The 17,796-nt window shown below is 39.0% G+C and overlaps 1 protein-coding gene across 9 annotated transcripts in view; it reads left to right on the top strand.

The window, feature by feature from the left end:
- The first annotated feature begins 8,755 nt into the window (after positions 1-8,755).
- The window catches only part of CLCN3 (chloride voltage-gated channel 3), a 91,332-nt gene continuing 82,291 nt past the window's right edge, over positions 8,756-17,796 (top strand). For 4 of the 9 annotated variants that reach the window (XM_023742840.1, XM_023742832.1, XM_023742833.1 and 1 more), the window contains exons 1-2: positions 8,756-9,110; positions 12,864-12,962. Coding sequence is in view for 1 of the 9 variants with exons in the window: in XM_023742838.1 (XP_023598606.1) it covers positions 9,200-9,263 (64 nt within the window). In the remaining 8 variants the exon portion in view is untranslated. Of the gene's footprint in view, positions 9,264-12,863; positions 12,963-17,796 lie in introns of all 9 variants that reach the window. The other 5 variants (XM_023742841.1, XM_023742835.1, XM_023742834.1 and 2 more) reach the window with 4 other exon arrangements.

Here is a 17,796-nt window from a genome sequence, read left to right as displayed (position 1 = left end):
GTTGAATACTGGGTTAACAGTATTAATTGATGCTTTCATTTTGCAGCTTACATGCCTTCGTACAGTTTAATGTTTTTTTCTTTTTACAACAAGAATGGTTCTCTGTATCTTTCATTCTTTTTCTTTAAAAAATGCATTGCATTTTTCTTTTGAACAACTACACCAGTCTTTGTTGCTTGCAACACAGTAACATAGGTATACAAAGATGAGGCCTACAGTTTGTGTTCTCTGAACTGAACCCAGCCCTCAACTCCCCCATGAGACCAAATGTTAAGTTTCATGAATATCCATCTACATTTTTCTCTAAGCTCATAAAAACATAAATAAGCATGTGTTCATATATATTACTTTTAATTTTTCAAATGGAATAACAGAATATAAATTATTTTACAAATTGTATTTTTTAATTTAATAATATATTATGGAAATCTCTCCAGAGATCAACTAAATGTTCTAAATGATATTAATATTCCATGGTATGGATGTACCAAAATCTATTCAACCATACCCCCCTCAAAAGACATAGAGAATGTTTGCAATGGTGGTGTTATTTCTGAAGGATAGATTCCTAAAAGTGGGATTGTTGGATCATAAGGTACTTTTTTTTCGCCTTAATAGATACCCCTGTACTTTAGTTATGTATTGCATGTAACAAACCACCCTAAACCTTAGTGACCTAAAACAATAATGATTATTATTTCTCACAATTTCATGGTTAGGCAATCAGGCAGGATTCCTCTGGGTGGTTCTTTGGCTCCATATGGCATTGGCTGGGATCGCTCACTCACTCATGGGATGATCCAAGAAGCTTCACTTACGTGTCTGGTGTCTTGGAGCTCTTCCATATGAACTCTCTCTCTTGGACGCGCTCATAACATTGTAGTCATATCCCTCACTTGACAACTGGCTTCAAATAGGGAAGAAGTAGAAGCTGCCAGTCCTTTTAAAGGGTAGGCCCATAATAGGTATCACTTCTGCCACATCCCTGGCCAAAACAAGTCACAAGTCCAGGCAAGATTTACCGAGAGAGGAGGAACCAATGACAGCCATCTCTGGACACTGTCTACTACATCCTGAATTACTTTTCATAAAAAAATTCACACTGCCAACAGCTTTATACAAAAAATGCCTAGTTCCACTGGTCTCAATGTTTTTCTCTCAAGTCTGTCAATCTGATGTTGCCCTTTTTACATTAGTCATTTGAATTTCCTCCTCTGTGACTTGCCTGCCTTTCATATACTTTGCCTCTTTTCTTTTTATCAGTTTATAGGAGCTATTTGTAAAATACAGAACTTAATCCTTTGTCATATTGTGGGGCAAATGTTTTCTACCAGTCTCTCACTCATATTTTGAGTTGTTTTATGATGTCTTTGGCCATACGGAAATTTGTAAGTTTGTATGTGGTCTTTTCTTTGTCATTTAGGCTTCTAGTCTTACAGATACTTCTTTACCCCAAGTTATCAAAAAACCTAAATGTTCTTATATTTTGATTGTTAAAAATACTTAATGTATTTGAAATTTATTTTTATATATGATTAAATAGGGAGAGTAGCTTTGTATCCTTTTGGAGGAAAGCCAATTATGCCAGCACTGTTAATTAAATGTAACCTTTATCCTATATTAAGGCAATTATTTACTTTTGTATCTATTTCTGCATTTCTCTTCCACTTACCACTTACCTATTAGTCGCTTCATTATTTTGAAAAAAATAAGTTTGTTTTTATAATCAAGAATCCTGTAACAATATTTCCACTTTGAAAAAAATGCCAACACTAAATTAACTTTTAAAAATATAATAGACCTGAGATACTAAAGATGGCTATAAAGTTACACTTATTTGCCTCTTTTCTGGTGTAAACAAAATGAAAATTCCTTAAGCTTTTACTAATAGCTGTAGTATAATATGGCAAGTGGGCAGGAACGAGCAATATTCCTAAAGTGTTCTGCTAGTAGAGATTTTTCAGAAATATATTCTCCCGTTTATTCACAATCAATTGAGCACTATGCTAGATGATGGGGATAGACATATTCAAGGCACTGGTATTGTTATTAGTACTTTCTATAAAGCGTGCAGTAAGCTGAAACAAATTAGAGAGTAACAAATTATTTCAAACAGTTGGTAGTAGAATTACTGAATATTTTCCCTTTGTGAAGTTATTACATAAATGATCATTTTATTATAAGACCAGTGTTTGTATAAAACCTGTTGCTGTTGAGTCAATTTCGACTCATAGCGACCCTGTAGGACAGAGTAGAACTGCCTCATAGGGTTTCCAAGGAGCGCCTGGTGGATTCGAACTGCCGACCTTTGCTTAGCAGCCGTAGCACTTAACCACTAGCGTCTGTATAGGTGTGTATGTATTTGATCAAACTATCCTGACATACAAGCAATCCTTTGTGACTGGAGGAAAGAAGTACCTAAAACCCTAATTGTGAGGAAAAGCATTCTCTTAGAATTTCTCTATAATCCAGATATCTTGCAGACATGTAATATTTAAATCCAAGGGGAAAACTGACAAGTCAGTCTCCTTTCATTTAGGGCTCCATCTTGCTAGATTCTAAGAGAATTTTAGTTCTAAAAATTTTTAGTTTTAACCCACACTCCAGGAAATCTGCTCTATCTAGTCTTAGGTAGCTTGAACTAACCATTAACTATGTGTAACTTGTACTTAAATAACATTGTAGCAGCCTAATAAATTTCTCTATCTTAATTTTGGTAGGTCCAGCTCAATATGCAAAGATAAAACATACCTAGCCAGTTCTTAAGTTTCTCCATTTCTGGAATGGGTTCCCTGCAAGAGCCCATAAAAGAGTCAGCTATCTGAAGAGGGTGATCATCATTTGTTTCTAGGGAGAATGAAACAGAGCATTGACCCTCAGCTGTGCAGAGCCTGAAAAAAGAGTAGTGGCTTGAGACTGAAATGAGGATGTGATTGGCTGAAATACCTTACAGTGTATCAAATTCCACTGACAATTGAACAAGAGTTTGGTAGGAGAAAATTGCATGAAACTGGAAACTGGAAGATTGTTTGCCATGTCAAAGGCCTCGAAATGTAATCCATACAAGATAATTTCATGTTTTTTCTTAGGAAAAAGGCAAAGGACAAGAAAATGTCATTTTCAACTACTTTGCTGATACTGGTGGAATCAGGAAAAATCCTAGACTGGAACTATGCCACTATTTCCCTATTAGAACAATATCTTAATCCCTTTCACGCCTTGTTTTCAAGGTGTCTGAAACATAAGGGATAAAATCAAAGTTCTTTCTCTGAAACAACTCACAAAAATGTAAAGCAGATCTGTACAGCCTTGTCAATTTCCCTGCTTTTTCTTTGGAACAGTTTTTGAATATATTTATTAAGTTATTATGGGAAATAATCCTACCTCTGGATTTTTTACTTCAAGGAAAGCTTAGAGCAGCTTCACTGGTGCCAGGGAGTAAGAATCTAGGAGAAACTAAGGCTTGATTCTCAGTGCTCTATTTGACTTGTTTTGCCAGTTCTAAAGATGACATCACACAACCTCCCACACCTAGAATGGTAGAATTGCTGGCAGAAGGAAAAGGCTGACAGCACATCCACTCACTAGCAATGTCTACCCTTTCTTTCTCTGTTTAAATCAGCCAGGGTACCAGTAAGACTAGTCAACAAGCTATCCTAGACATAGTTGGAACAGGTGTATTCTTACCACTATGGGTTAATTACCTTTGCCTTTTTATTCTTTTTCCCTTACCTTGAGGGCTTAGGAGTTGGTTGGTTGGTTGGCTGGTTTATGGAAGAGGAAGTAAAGCTAATTTGAATGTTGATTGTAAGGGGTTTTGTTATTACAGCTTCAGCTCAGTTCTAACAACAATAAAAATCTGATTTAAACTAGAAGAATCCTACCTTATCCACATAATTTATTTTTCTCTGCTTCCAAATACTCGCTATATCCAAACCAAACCTATTTCCATCAAGTTGATTCTGACCCATAGTGACCCTATAAGACAGAGTAGAACTGCCCCATTGGGTTTCCAAGTCTGTAATCTTATGGAAGCAAACTACCACATCTTTCTCCCACAGAGCAGCTATGAGTTTGAAATGCCAGCCTTTTGGTTAGCAGCCAAGAGCTTAGCCACGTGCCACCAGGGCTCCTTAATTGAATAAAAAAATCAACATTTATTGTCCACTCACAGTATACTATACAGTCACTGTGCCAGATGCTGAAGAATATAGAGATGCTTTCAAGGCGCTCTTAAAATTTCACCTTCTCCAGAGTGGACTTTAAATTAGGAAATTTATATAATCTGTAAAGAAAATAGTTATACTGAGGGCTTAAAAAAATTTGATTCTAAAACCTGTGTCAAAAGATGTATTAAGCACTCTGTGCCTCAAAGATACAAAAAGATATATATGTGTATGATTTTCTTAGGTAACAAAGCACCATAAATTTGATGCCTGGTAAGAACAGAAATCTATTGTTTCACAGTTCTGAAAGTTAGGAGTCTGAAATCAGGGTGTCAACCCTGTTGATTCCTTCTGAGGGTTCCGAGGGAGAATCTGTACTATGCCTCTGTCCCAGCTTCTGGTGATGGCCAGTGATCCTCGGCTTGTAGATTCATTCCTCCAAGTCTCTGTCTCCGTCCTCACATGACCATTTTCACTCTGTGTGTCTCTGTGTCTATTCTCCTCTTTTATAAGGACATCACTCATATTGATTAGAACCCACCCTACTCCAGTATGACCTTATGTTAACTTAAGTGATAATATCTTCAAAGACTATTTTCAAACAAGGTCATGCTCACAGTTCCTGGGGTTAGGACTTCAACATGTCTTTTTGGAGGGCACAGTTCAATCCATACCAGTACGTAAATCAGATTTCATTACTCAATTTATTTTAGTTTTATTCTGGTTAAATATATACATCATTTGCCATTTCAACCATTTTTACTTGCACAATTCATGACATTACTTTCATTCACCAGGTTATGTAACCATTGTCACTTATCCATTCCAAATTTATTCATCACCCTTAACATAAACGCAATACTCCTTAAGCATTATCATCCCATCTTCCCCCCTCACTCGCCCCTGGAACCCAAAATAAACTTTGGTCTCTATGCATTTGTGAATTCTAGATATTTCACATAAGAGGGATCAAAAATATTTATCCTTTTGTGTCTAACTTATTTTACTCAGTATAACGTTTCTGTGGTTTATCCAATTTGTAGCCCGTATCAGAACTTCATTTCACTTTATGGCTGAATAATATTCCGTTATATGTATATACGACATTTTGTTTAATCCATTCATCCATTGATGAACATTTAGGTTGTTTCTATCTTTTGGTTATTGTGAATAGTATTATAATGAACAAGGATGTACAAGTATCTGTTTAGTCCCTGCTTTCAGTTCTTTGAGGTATATACCTAGGAGTGGAATTGTGGGGTCATATAGTAACTCTATGTTTAACTTTTTGAGGAACTGCCAAATTATTTTCCACAGGGGCTGCACTATTTTACAATCCAATGGATAAGGGTTCTAATTTCTCCACATCCTTTTCAACACTTGTTATTTCCATTTTTCTGATCATAGGTATCATAGTAGAAGTTAAATGGTATCTTATTGGAGTTTTGAGTTGTTATTTCTCCAAAAACTAATGGAGCAGTGGTAAAGAGCTCCGTTACTAACCAAAAAAGTTGGCAATTTGAATCCACCAGTCACTTCTTGGAAACTCTATGGGGCAGTTCTACTCTGTCCTATAGGGTCACTATGAGTTGGAATCGACTCAATGGCGGCGGGTTTGGTTTTGGGTTTTGGTTAATAAATGATGTTGGGCATCTTTTCATGTGCTTATTGGTCATTTGTATATCTTATTTGGAGAAATGTCTGTTCAAGTGCTTTGCCCATTTTTTGATTGGGTTGTTTGTCTTTTTGCTGTTAAATTGTAGGAGTTCTTTAGATAATAAACCCTTATCAGATATAGCGTTCCTAAATTTTTTTCTCCCATTCTCTTGGTTGTCTCTTCACTTTGTTGTCATTATTCTCTTGTGCCCTTACTGGAGGGCCCCCCAAAATGTACATAGTCAAAACTATTAGTGTGTAATGTAGAGTTCAATGCAAATTTGGTAGAGAAGCAAAGAAGATTCCATTGCACACCCCACTGCAAAACACGTGACAACAAACTCTTCTCCAACACTTTAGCACCATCCTTTCTCCCAGGCTCGGTGGCCCTTTTCCCTCCCTTTCCTCTCTTACTTCATGCAGAACAGCTTCATGCACCTCCCCGAATTCTAGGAAACAGCTGATACACATCTAGGCTATTCTACCCCAAGCACTTAGCAAGATGTTTGGTCAAGCCCAGGCAGATATCTTTTATCAGAAATACGGGCGAATAGTTTCCTCCATCTTTTTATATAATATCTTTGTATATGCATAGACAGTTCCTGGAAAGCTCCCCAAGACATACTTCATTAGTACTTAAGAGTAGTTTTTTGTAGAGTGGCAGTGAGGTTGGTCAGAATGTGCAGGACAACTTCAACTGTCATTTTATACTTTCTGTACCGTTTCAAAATGTTTTTAAGCAGGGCTTCGAACCAGTTCATTTTGGTTTGACCTTCTGCTGAGAATTTGCATTTCCATCCCAACGCAGAAAACCAAACCTGTTGCCATCAATTTGATTCTGACTCATAGCGACCCTACAGGACAGAGTAGAACTGCCCTATAGGGTTTCCAGTGCTGTAAATCTTAACAGAAGCAGACTGCCACGTCTTTCTCCCATAGAACAGCTGGTGGGTTTGAACCTCCGATGGTTAGCGGCTGAGCGTTTCACTACTGTCCCACCAGGGCTCCTATTTCCATCCCAAATGTAACAAGATGTAGAACATTTAATTGAATTAAACAGATTAATTACCTGAGGATTTTTTTTAAATGTAGCTTCTGATTCAGTATATCTGGGGTGGAAATGCAAATTTTCAGCATGAGGTCAAACCGAAATGAATGAGTTCTGAAGCCCTGGTTTTAAGCCAAGTCTTATAATTTAAAAAGAAACTATTCAATGTGGGGCATTCTACAAGACAGCTTGCCTGGCCTCTTAAAAAAGTCAGTATTATAAAAAATTGGGGTCATGTTGAAAATTAAAAGAGATTTTAGAAACATCATAACCAAATGCAGTGCTTGAACCTTTATTGGATACTAGTTTAAAACAAGCTGCAAAAGTCATTTTGGGGGAATAATTCACGAAATTTAAAGATGGGCTGTTTATAGATGATATTAGGGAGTTATTAGTAATTTTTCTAGCTGTGATAGTGGTATCGTGATTGTGTTGGAGAAAGTTGTTATTCCTAGGAGATGCATGTTGAAGTATCTAGGGATAAATGCCATGTTGACTTCATTCTATCTTCAAATGTCTCAGGAAAAAAAAATACCCGCAAATATAGATGAAGCAAATATTGCAGAACTTTTGAATCTAGGTGATTCCGATGTCATACTCTTGATTAAAACCCTTCATTCTTACATGTAGTCATTTTAAAAGTTGAATTTTGATTTAAAAAAATAAATTTTTAGAGTATGTACTATATAAACTTACGGAAATGAAAAAATCATGTATGAGTATACAATGTACTATTCTTTCAGGTTTTCTGGATGTTTGAACATTTTCCTAATAAAAAGTTGGGGACAAAACTACTTACAAAACTTTTCAATGGCTCCCTAGTCTATATATTGTCTTCGCTAATAATCCTATTATCTGGGATAAAATACAAACTCTTTAGTATAACTGCTAATTTCTGCATCCTCATCTCACCTCATTAGCACCCTAAATCTTGCATGTTGTATTCAAGTAATACCAGCACAACACACAGGTTTACATTTCTTCCTCTCTTGGCTGGAATTACCACCAGGGACCGTCTGCCATCATCCCTACACTCCCCAAACTTTGTTCAATCTTCAAAATTCAGATGAGACGTCAATTTCTCCGTAAACTTTCCCTCCCACTCTATTCTCTCAAAGGTGTGTTTCTTTTCTGAGCGTTCATTACTACTGCATCGGAATAAAGCTCTTTTAAGGAAACCAGATTTAAGGAATTCTGTGACCAGCACCCATTAGGAACTCAATAAATGGCAGCTAAACCGAAATACACTCAATTCAGACCGTATCAAAACCTCAGATTATGTTTTCCAAAATATTTAATTTCTAAGAATTGTTTTTGAAAAAATGTGTGATGGCTAAATTCAGGTTTTCAGTTTTGTTTATATGTATGTCAGGCACATACAAGGCAAGGCGACCCTGTTGCATTCCCTGGCCGCGACCATTCGGTGCTCGTTTCAATTCGAAGGCCCACACTTCTCTCGATCTAAGTTTTAGAAAGTACTGCTGGCCGACGGCTGCTTTTACTGTTCACTTTCGTGGCTGATGCACGCCGCTGCCTTCCCTCTGCAGCGTGGAATTCCAGCTTTGCGACGACCTGGGGGACAGCGCTGGCCGGAGGCTTCCTGAAGGCGCCACCCCCAAGGCGGCCGCCTCTTCCCTCGCGAGGAGAGCAGAGGGGCAAACAGCAACGCCTACGGAGGTCAACGCGTCCCACCCACCGCGTCCCCTCCGAACACGCCCGCTCGCCCCGCTCCTCCTCCGGGCGCCCCGGCACCGGCCCGCCCACCGTTCCCAAACCGCCCAATAGGCGCCGACGCGACTTCGGCAGAGGCCGGACGCTGAACGGCCGTTCACGTCAACGCGCTGACGTCACGCGTCGACGCTGGGGACGCACCTGTCGGGCGCCCGACTTCTGCTGCTTCTCCTTCCGTGGGTCAGGGCCGGTGCGGTCCGAAATCTACAGCCCCTCGCTCAGAGTCCCAGTCCGCCCGCGTCCCGGATTCGGGCTGGGGATTGAGGAAGGGAGTTGCGGCGGGTTGCAAGCCCTCCTACCTTACTCCCGAGTTGCATCCTGGATTCCGCGTTAGTCTTTTTAAGTGGGAAGTGAGGGCGGGGATTTTTGTTTTTAATTTGGGGTAGAAGCAGATTGACATTAGGACGCTCCAAAGCAAGAAGGACTTAATGCTGCTCCCGTGTTTGAAGGAGGACAAAAAAAGTCCCACCTGGCAAAATTTCCGTAACATCTTCAGTAGAAAACACCAGGTACCTTTGAAATCGCGATAGTTTTCGTTGTGTGTCGAGCTGGCCTCAGGTGACGCTCCCAGGGTAGCTAGGCGTTAGGTCTGCAACAGATGCAGAATCCAGAGGCAGCGCAGAAAAACAGCCACGGATTTTGCTATGCCTCTGAGCTGCCAGGTGAGTTGGCTCCTATGAGCTGTCACGCTCACGCATTGATTGTGGCTCCACTCTGAGGCCAGAGCGCTCGTCTTGGCTTCTTTTGTAACAGATGTTACCTACGTGATGTGAAACCCACCCTGATGATGTGCAACATGCGGGCATTCTTTAAAATTTCACCCATTCGCTTCAGGAAGCGTCGAAGGACGTTTGAACAGAATGGGAGTAGGTTCCAGGAAAAGATGAATGTCGAACTCAGAGAGTGGGTTTTATTTTCGCGAAATTTGCCCACATTGAGAGTTCATATTTCAGTTTTTCTAGCATTACTTTAGATTTCGGTGTGTATATAAAAACTTTTTTTTTTTGGTATAATATTGGCTTGTTTTGATCTTAAACTGTTCGGCCGATAGCTCATAGAATCTCAGAAATTAATTTTGCATATGGTATGCTTTATTTGTATGGCATTTTAAACGTGTGGAACAAATAGAAGATAATTACATATACACTATGCATATTAGAAGATGAGATTTGTGTTTTCTTTGGGAAAAAATCCTGTTTGAGAATTTGAATCAACAGTGACCCTGTTTATATATATATATAATTCAGCAGTTCAATTCTGCAAACAAACTTTCTTGAGCCATGCAATTCTGTCACAGCAGCATCACTGTGGCTTGGGTAATTGATGGATGAAATCTTTTCAGAAGTACTTTTCCAGCTCTTTAGAAGATTATTTTCTTGAGGAGGTTGGTATGGGAATAATTTAACTGATGGCAGTCAGTTTTACATGCCTTTCATGAGTCACTGTAAAACAGTATCTCTGTAGTTCAAGAGTACATAAGGCTTTTAAAGTGCTTATGTTACGTGTTGTCGACTTTATCTTAAAGGTGCTGCTCCTGATGCCTTCTTGCATAATATCAGTGAAAACCATGTGTGTGACCTATAGATATTTTCTCAAATTGGCATGCATATATGACCTCTGGCTAGTAGGAGCAACCACTATTGTCAGAATCCAGCACAGACTGCATCTGGGAAAATGGAATCCCCCCCACACTGTTCAAAGCCTGATACTTTGTTTGAAAAACAAGTCCGGTTATTTTGTTTAAGAGATCAATATCAGTGAATATAATACTTACTTTTTTTTTTTTTTTAACTTGGAAATTGTGCTTTAGCTTGTATTTTCAACCACAAACATAGCTCATTAGGAATATAATTGTTAAACCTGACTTTGGATATATTACAGTTCAGGAGAACAGATTTGCTGAGGTTATGGATTTATGTTAGTAAATTGGCCGTTTTCCAAGTCATGCAGGTGATAGACTTTCCATTTCCTGTTGTGACATGTTGATGATAAGTTTCAGACCACTCAGGAAGCCGGATTTGATCTCTGTGGTGGGTCAGATATCAACACAGCGTCCGGTGGGATTGTTTGGCCACTGTAACTGCTTTGTAGAAGTTTTCAGCTTAGTTTGTAGTCAGACTTGTCAGCAGAGATCTAACAAGTATAATACAGTAATTGTTCATATTTATTGAGTGTATTCTATGGTTCAGCCCCAGTCCTAAGTGCTTTTTTGTGGATTATCTCAATCCTTTTATCAACCCCGTGTAGTAGGTACTTTTACCATTCCCATTTTACAGATAAAGAAACGGAGGCACAGAGGATTTAATTAACTTGCCCAAGGTCTGACAGCGGTAACTGGCAGATCCAAGACAGAAGCCAGGAGTGTGAGTTCAGAGTTCTCCCTCTTAATGGCTGCAGGTTAGACTAGTCAAAATGCTAGACAGAGGGACAGGTAGACAAAAAGACATGACACCACAGGTTTATTTATTTTTAATTGTTGAGGTAATGTAAAATTAAAGAAACTCTGGAAGATAGAGGATTTTTATTTTAAACACACCCATAATTCCACTACCCTAACAAACTTTGTATGTTTTTATATGCACATTTACATGTGTACATAAGCATTGTAGCTGCAGTTCATTTTTATTCTCAAAGATAAATGTTCTTCAATTAAATATAAAATGGAGGACAAATCCATGAGGGGAAACTGTTTGCATTGTGGGTATATGTAGAGAGTGATTTGATCTGCAAGTTTGCCTGGGACCAGGTTAAATAAATTTATTTCCTGCCCTTATAGGGTCAAGTTTTCAAAGTCTCAGTCTTCCACAGCATCTTTTTATTGGATTATTGTTTTGCCTTTATTGCTTTTTGTAGTCTGAGCCTTATATTTGTCTTTTTTTGTCTTTTAAACATAATCTAGCATTTGAGTTTTGAATGACTCTAAAAAACGTTGTAAGTCTAGAAAGTTTTCAGAGTAGAGGGCTATTTAGTAGGTTAGTCTTTATTACTTTTATGAAGAAAGATATATTACATAAGGCTTAGTAATTTGGGCATGCGGCTAGTGTGAATCAACAGTAAGTGTAAAATAAAATAAAAAGTAATATTACTTTTTTGGAGAAATCATTTTTGTTATTTTGTTGTATGTTTTGACAATTTATTAGAATAAATTCTTTCTTACTATTATGATGTGCTGACCTAAATACCACACTGTTTCAATAACCCGGTGAGTCTAATTGGAGCCCTGGAGGCGCAGTGGTTAAGAACTCAGCTGCTAAGCAAAAGGTCTGCAGTTCGAGTCCACCAGCTGCTCCTTGGAAACCCTATAGGGCAGTTCTCTGTCCTGTAGGGTCGCTGTGAGTTGAAATTGACTCGATGGTAGTGGGTTGGATTTGGTTTGGTTTTCCACCCTTGCCTCTGTCTGATTTTGATCTTTTGCCTTTCTTTTTTAAACAAGTCCTATTGTATATGCATCTTTTATTGTGGCACTTCACTTGGTTCATGGAAGTAGGTGGAGTGTAATAATTTGCTTTCTGTATCTCAACCTGGAGTACAGTTTTTGAGTTTTTATCTTTATATCACTAAAATGAGAGAATACTCATTGGTAATTTTATTTAATGTTATTGATAGAAATCAGTAACCCTGATGTATATAGAAGATCCTTTCAGATTTTGATTATATCTTTAGTGCAGTAGATGAATCACAGTATCTGAAGGAATAAAAATTATCCTATAAAATCAGTTTAAAATCAGATCAGTATAGCAAGAATTAATTATGTTGATTTTACTTTGGTATCATGGATTGAATTATGTCCCCCAAGAAATGTGTGTATCAATTTGGCTGGGCCATGATTCCCAGTATTGTGTGGTTGTCCTCCATTTTGTGATTTTAATTTTATGTTAAAGAGGATTCGAGTGGGATTGTAACACGCTTACTAAGGTCACATACCTGATCCAATGTAAAGGGAGTTTCCCTGGGGTGTGGCCTGGACCACCTTTTGTCTTACAAGAGATGAAAGGAAAGCAAGCTGAGACATCAGGACCTCATATCACCAAGAAAGCAGTTCTGGGAGCAGAGTGTGTCCTTTGGACCCGAGGTTCCTGCGCAGAGAAGGTCCTAGTCCGGGGGAAGATTGATGACTATGGGGACCTTCCTCCAGAGCTAAGAGAGAGAGAGAAAGCCTTCCCCTGGAGCTGACGCCCTGAATTTGGACTTCTAGCCTACTAACTGTGAAAAAGTAAATTTCTGTTTGTTAAAGCCATCTACTTGTGGTATTTCTGTTATAGCAGCACTAGATGACTAAGACATTTGAGAACCTTGAGAAGTTTTAAATTGAACCCTGCCCACATGTTGATGTAATCAGTAGACCACACTCAGTTCCTGTGGTAAGTAGTGACCTTTGTAATCTGTCTTTTGTGATGTTTTTAGATTTGAGTTTCCGTATTATCTTGTCTTTGAGTTATCTGAACTATTGAATTAAAATTCTTCAAGTCTATATATATACATTTTATTTTACTGTGAATGCTTTACTATATAAATACTGTCCTCAATGTTCTCATCAGTTTGATATATTTCAAACTGACTGGAATATTTAGAATGTTAAAAAGGTGTGTACTTTATGTTGTATTGGAATTTTTCCGGTGATCTTGAAATAATGGTGTGATTGCTCTGTGTATAGTTAATTAACTCTGTATAATTTTAATTTAGCCACTTTCTTTTCCATCTTTTGTTTTTTAATTACTTAGAAAAAGGAGAAAAGATCTCTTCCCCATATGAAACCATATGGAAGAAAGAATAGAGCACATATTCTCAATGGGGATCCAATGGATCCAACAGCCTGCTAGATGTATATTTCCACCCAGATATCCTGGGGTCATCACATATGTAATATGCCCACCTATTTTCCCCTCTGCATTCTTTTCTAAATACCTCCTTTTATTGACTTTCCAATTTCTGGACAAACAAGTCTTTTCATTAAAAATAGAAGAAACACAAACTTTTGAGTCATTGCTGTTTACCTTTCCCTAGTTCCCCCATGAATCCAGATCTGTTGATCATCCTTTATGGCTCCTGAATATTTAAGTTCTTTTCTGTTTTCACTGTGACTTTAGATCCTCTACTGTTTCTTTCCTTCTTTTTCCCTGTATTGTTTATTTTTGGAACAGTTCCAAAACTTTCTTAGTTGTACCCCTGCTTTTAATTCCTCTTGCTGGCCCATTCCTTACATAAATACCTTTTTACTCAGAAAATACCTTTGCTTGCATCATTCCTTTGCTCTTTCTCAAGCTATCTCATGATTAGGCTGTGATTCCCTTTCCTAGCTTTCTCTCTCAGTCCATTCCAGCGTTAGCCTTAGCGCCTCGTGTACTAGGCCAACATTTCCCAAGGTGTGTTGTAAGGAATCCTAGTGCCATAGGATGTTAAAAGATACTCCATGGGATGGAGGGGCCAGTTACTAGTAAAATAAATTGAGAAACTTTTCATAAATTTTGTTTATGAAGTTAATGTTTACTACAGGTTTTTTCATATGCTGTTAGCCATTGCTGTCTAGACTGGGTGTACTTTATTGCCCAAACTTACTTGACCACAAAACCTTTTCATGGACTAACGTTATGTGCACGTACTCACTCATCTCCAAATATTTTCATTGCCTTCTTGGCTCTGTAGCTTGACTCGTGCCTTTACTTTTGTCTCAAATAACCGCTTTACCCATCTCTGCCCCATAAAATCCTACTTACCTTTTAAGGTCCAACTTGTATGTGTGTCTTCCAAAGGAGGCTTCTCATAATCAACCACAGTGGGAAGTGGTCTTTTCTCTGAGCTAGTATGATAATTCTTGTCTCTTTTGTGACATCTATCACATACTGCCTTTTATTATGGAGACATTTAACACATTATAATTATGTGTACTAAATTTTTAAGAAAATATAACATCTCTCTTGAGGGAAGCATATATTGTAATTTATGCTTAAATTTACTGAAAGCTGAAAGGCCTATACAAATTATGTTTCTATTTACTATAATTTCTGGTACACGGGTAGCTATTCTGTAAATATTGGTAAATGCATAATAAGTGATGGTGGTTGAATTCTTTGTCACGTTTTACTCTTTGACCAGTACTCAGCACGTACAGTTCTGAGAAGATTTATAGCATGGCATCCTTTCACATACAAGTGGCTTGATCAGCTAGGGTTTCACTTCCCTGCCGTCATGTCACTGTGCTGGGGACTTGTGTTCTACCCCTCTAATTGCTCACATTGAGGATTTTCATTTCTTCCTTCACCCAGATTGTGCCTACTTTGCTTTTTAACTTTCTGGCCCACCAGATAGGTGACTGACAGTCCTTTGGCACTTAGCTGTGGTTCTCAGCCCTGCCGCAAAACTTGTTGGGAGCTGTGAAAACTTAGGGTACCTACCTCACCCTGTGGGTTCCTTCGAATTCTCATGATGCGCTGCTTGGTGTTTGTGGCGTTGGGGTAGAGTGGTGTGCTGGAGGTAACCACGTGCTTCATTGTAGTCTGACCTTGAATGGGACCTAAAGCTGAGCTTGGAAAGAATACTCTGGGTTTGAGTCCTATGAACCGGAGAAGACTGAAATTGGTTTCTTGCAACTGTTTTAAATCACTTAGTTTTCAGAAACTCAGTGAACATCTCAGGTTTCTTCTTCACCATTCCCCACATTTTATTTGTTACCAAGCCCTGGTAAATAGTTCTCAGAACTCTCAGTTCCTCCATATTGCTGCGTCTTAGTTTAGTTGGGCCCTCACTCTCTTTGGAATTGTTCAAAGGCCTCCTCTCACCCAGCTCCTCTCCTTCTCTTTTGTCCTTTAGTCTCTTGCTCTTCTCATCTCACCTCCTGCACACTGCTGCTAGAATTCGCTTTCTAAAATTCCTATCTGATCATGTGGTTTCGCTTCTGAAAACTCTTAATGGTTTTCTTTGTCTATAAATGAGTATGTAAGTTCCTTAGCATGACATATGAACCCCTCCTTTCATCTGGCCTGCGCCCACCTCTCTAGTTACCTCCCTGTTACTTAAGCTACCCAAGCAAGTTCTGTTATTTTATATTTCTCTGTTAGTGTACATTCTTTTTGTTGTTGTTTTGGTTGTCTGTATTGACTTTTCACTTCCTAGTTAGCCTGGTTAGCTCATTCTCATCCTTCCGGACTCAGCGTAAACATTCCCTCTGTTGAGTGTTCACAGACTTATTTCCAGGCAGCACTGCTTACTCAGTGCTGACAGTGTAGAAAGGCAAAGGAACTAGAAGAGCTAAAACAATTTTGAAAAAGAGCCAAGTGTGAGAAACTAGTTCCCCTGATTCCAAGACTTCTTATATAGTTACGGAGCCCTGGTGGCGCAGTGGTTAAGAAGTTGGCTGCTAACCAAAAGACTGGCAGTTTGAATCCACCAGCCGCTCCTTGGAAAGCCTATGAGGCAGTTCTGCTCTGTCCTATAAGGTCGCTGTGAGTCAGAAATGACCCGATGGCAACAGGTTTGGGTTTATATAGCTGCTGTAATCAAAACTGTGGTGTTGGCATGACATAGATGCACAGATTGGTGGAACACAACAGAGAACTCTGGAATATGCCCAACTGATTGTTGAAAGTTGCAAAAACAGTTCATTGGATGAAGACGGCCTTTTCAACAAATGGTCATCCATAGGCAAAACAAAAGAAAACCTTGACCTAAGTCTCATACCTTATATGAAAGTTTAATTCAAAGTGGATCACAGACTTAAATGTAAAACGTAAAACTTATAAAACTTTTAGGATAAAAGCATAAGCGAAAACCTGTGGAATCTAGGACTAGGCAAAGGGTTCTTAGACCAAAAACACAATCCGTAAAAGAAAAAATCGATAAATTGAACTTCATCAAATTAAAAACCTTTGCTCTGTAAAAGACCTTGTTAAGAGAATGAAAAGATATGCTACACAGTGAGAGAAAATATTTGCAAACCACATGTGTGAAAAAGGAATAATGTCTATGATATATATAAAGAACTCTCAAAGCTCAACAGTAAAAAAAAGCCATTTAGAAAGTAGGCAGAAAACAGGGAGATATTTGACCGAAGAGGATGGACAGATGGCAAATAAGTATGTAAAAAGATGTTCAATATGATCAGCCACCGTTGGTGTTAGGTGCCGTCAAGTTGGTTCCGACTTACAGCGACCCTGTGTACAACAGAATGTAATACCTGGTCCTGCGCCACCCTTACAGTCGTTGTTATGCTTGAGCCCATTGTTGCAGCCACTGTGTCAATCCATCTCTTTGAGGGTCTTCCTCTTTTTCATTGACCCTCAGCATTACCAAGCATGATGTCCTTCTCCAGGGACTGGTCCCTTCTGATAACATATCCAGAAATGTGAGATGAAGTCTCACCATCCTTGGTTCTAAGGAGCATTCTGACATACATGGGGTTGGCATGAGTCAGAATTGACTGGATGGTAACTGGCTGAAGAGGAGAGCGTGGGGGTGGGAAGGAAGTCGTTGTGGCTGTAAAAGGGCTATATGAGGGATCCTTGTGGTGATGGAGGAAACCCTGGTGGCACAGTGGTTAAGAGCTATGGCTACTATGGAGTTCAAATCCACGAGGTGCCTCTTGGAAACCCTATGGGGCAGTTCTACTCTGTCCTATAGGGTGGCTATGAGTTGGAATCAACTCGACAGCAATGGGTTTGGGTGTTTTTTTTTCCATCTATGTTATTGGCAATATTTAAAAAAATTTTTTTTATTATACTTTAGATGAAGGTTTACAGAACAAATAGTTTCTCATTAAATAGTTAGTACACATATTGTTTTATGGTATTGGTTAACAACCCCATGACATGTCAGCACTCTCCCTTCTTGACCTTGGGTTCCCTGTTACTAGCTTTCCTGTCCCCTTCTGCCTTCTAGTCCTTGTCCCTGGGCTGTTGTGTTCCATTAGTCTTGTTTTGTTTTATGGGGCTGTCTAATCTTTGGCTAAACGGTGAACCTCGGGAGTGACTGTATACTGAGCTAAAAGGGTGTCCGGGGGCTGTACTCTCAGGGTTTCTCCAGTCTCTGTCAGGCCAGTAAGTCTTTTATTGTGAGTTAGAATTTTGTTCTACATTTTTCTGCAGCTCTGTCCAGGACCCTCTGTTGTGATCCCCGTCAGAGCAGTCAGTGGTGGTAGCTGGGCACCATCTAGTTGTGCTGGACTCAGTCTGGTGGAGGCTGTGGTAGTTGTGGTCCATTAGT

The sequence above is a fragment of the Trichechus manatus genome, unplaced genomic scaffold (assembly GCF_000243295.1).
Source record: "Trichechus manatus latirostris isolate Lorelei unplaced genomic scaffold, TriManLat1.0 scaffold00220, whole genome shotgun sequence".
Taxonomy (NCBI): Eukaryota; Metazoa; Chordata; class Mammalia; order Sirenia; family Trichechidae; genus Trichechus; species Trichechus manatus.
This window is presented reverse-complemented; position numbering and strand designations above follow the sequence as displayed.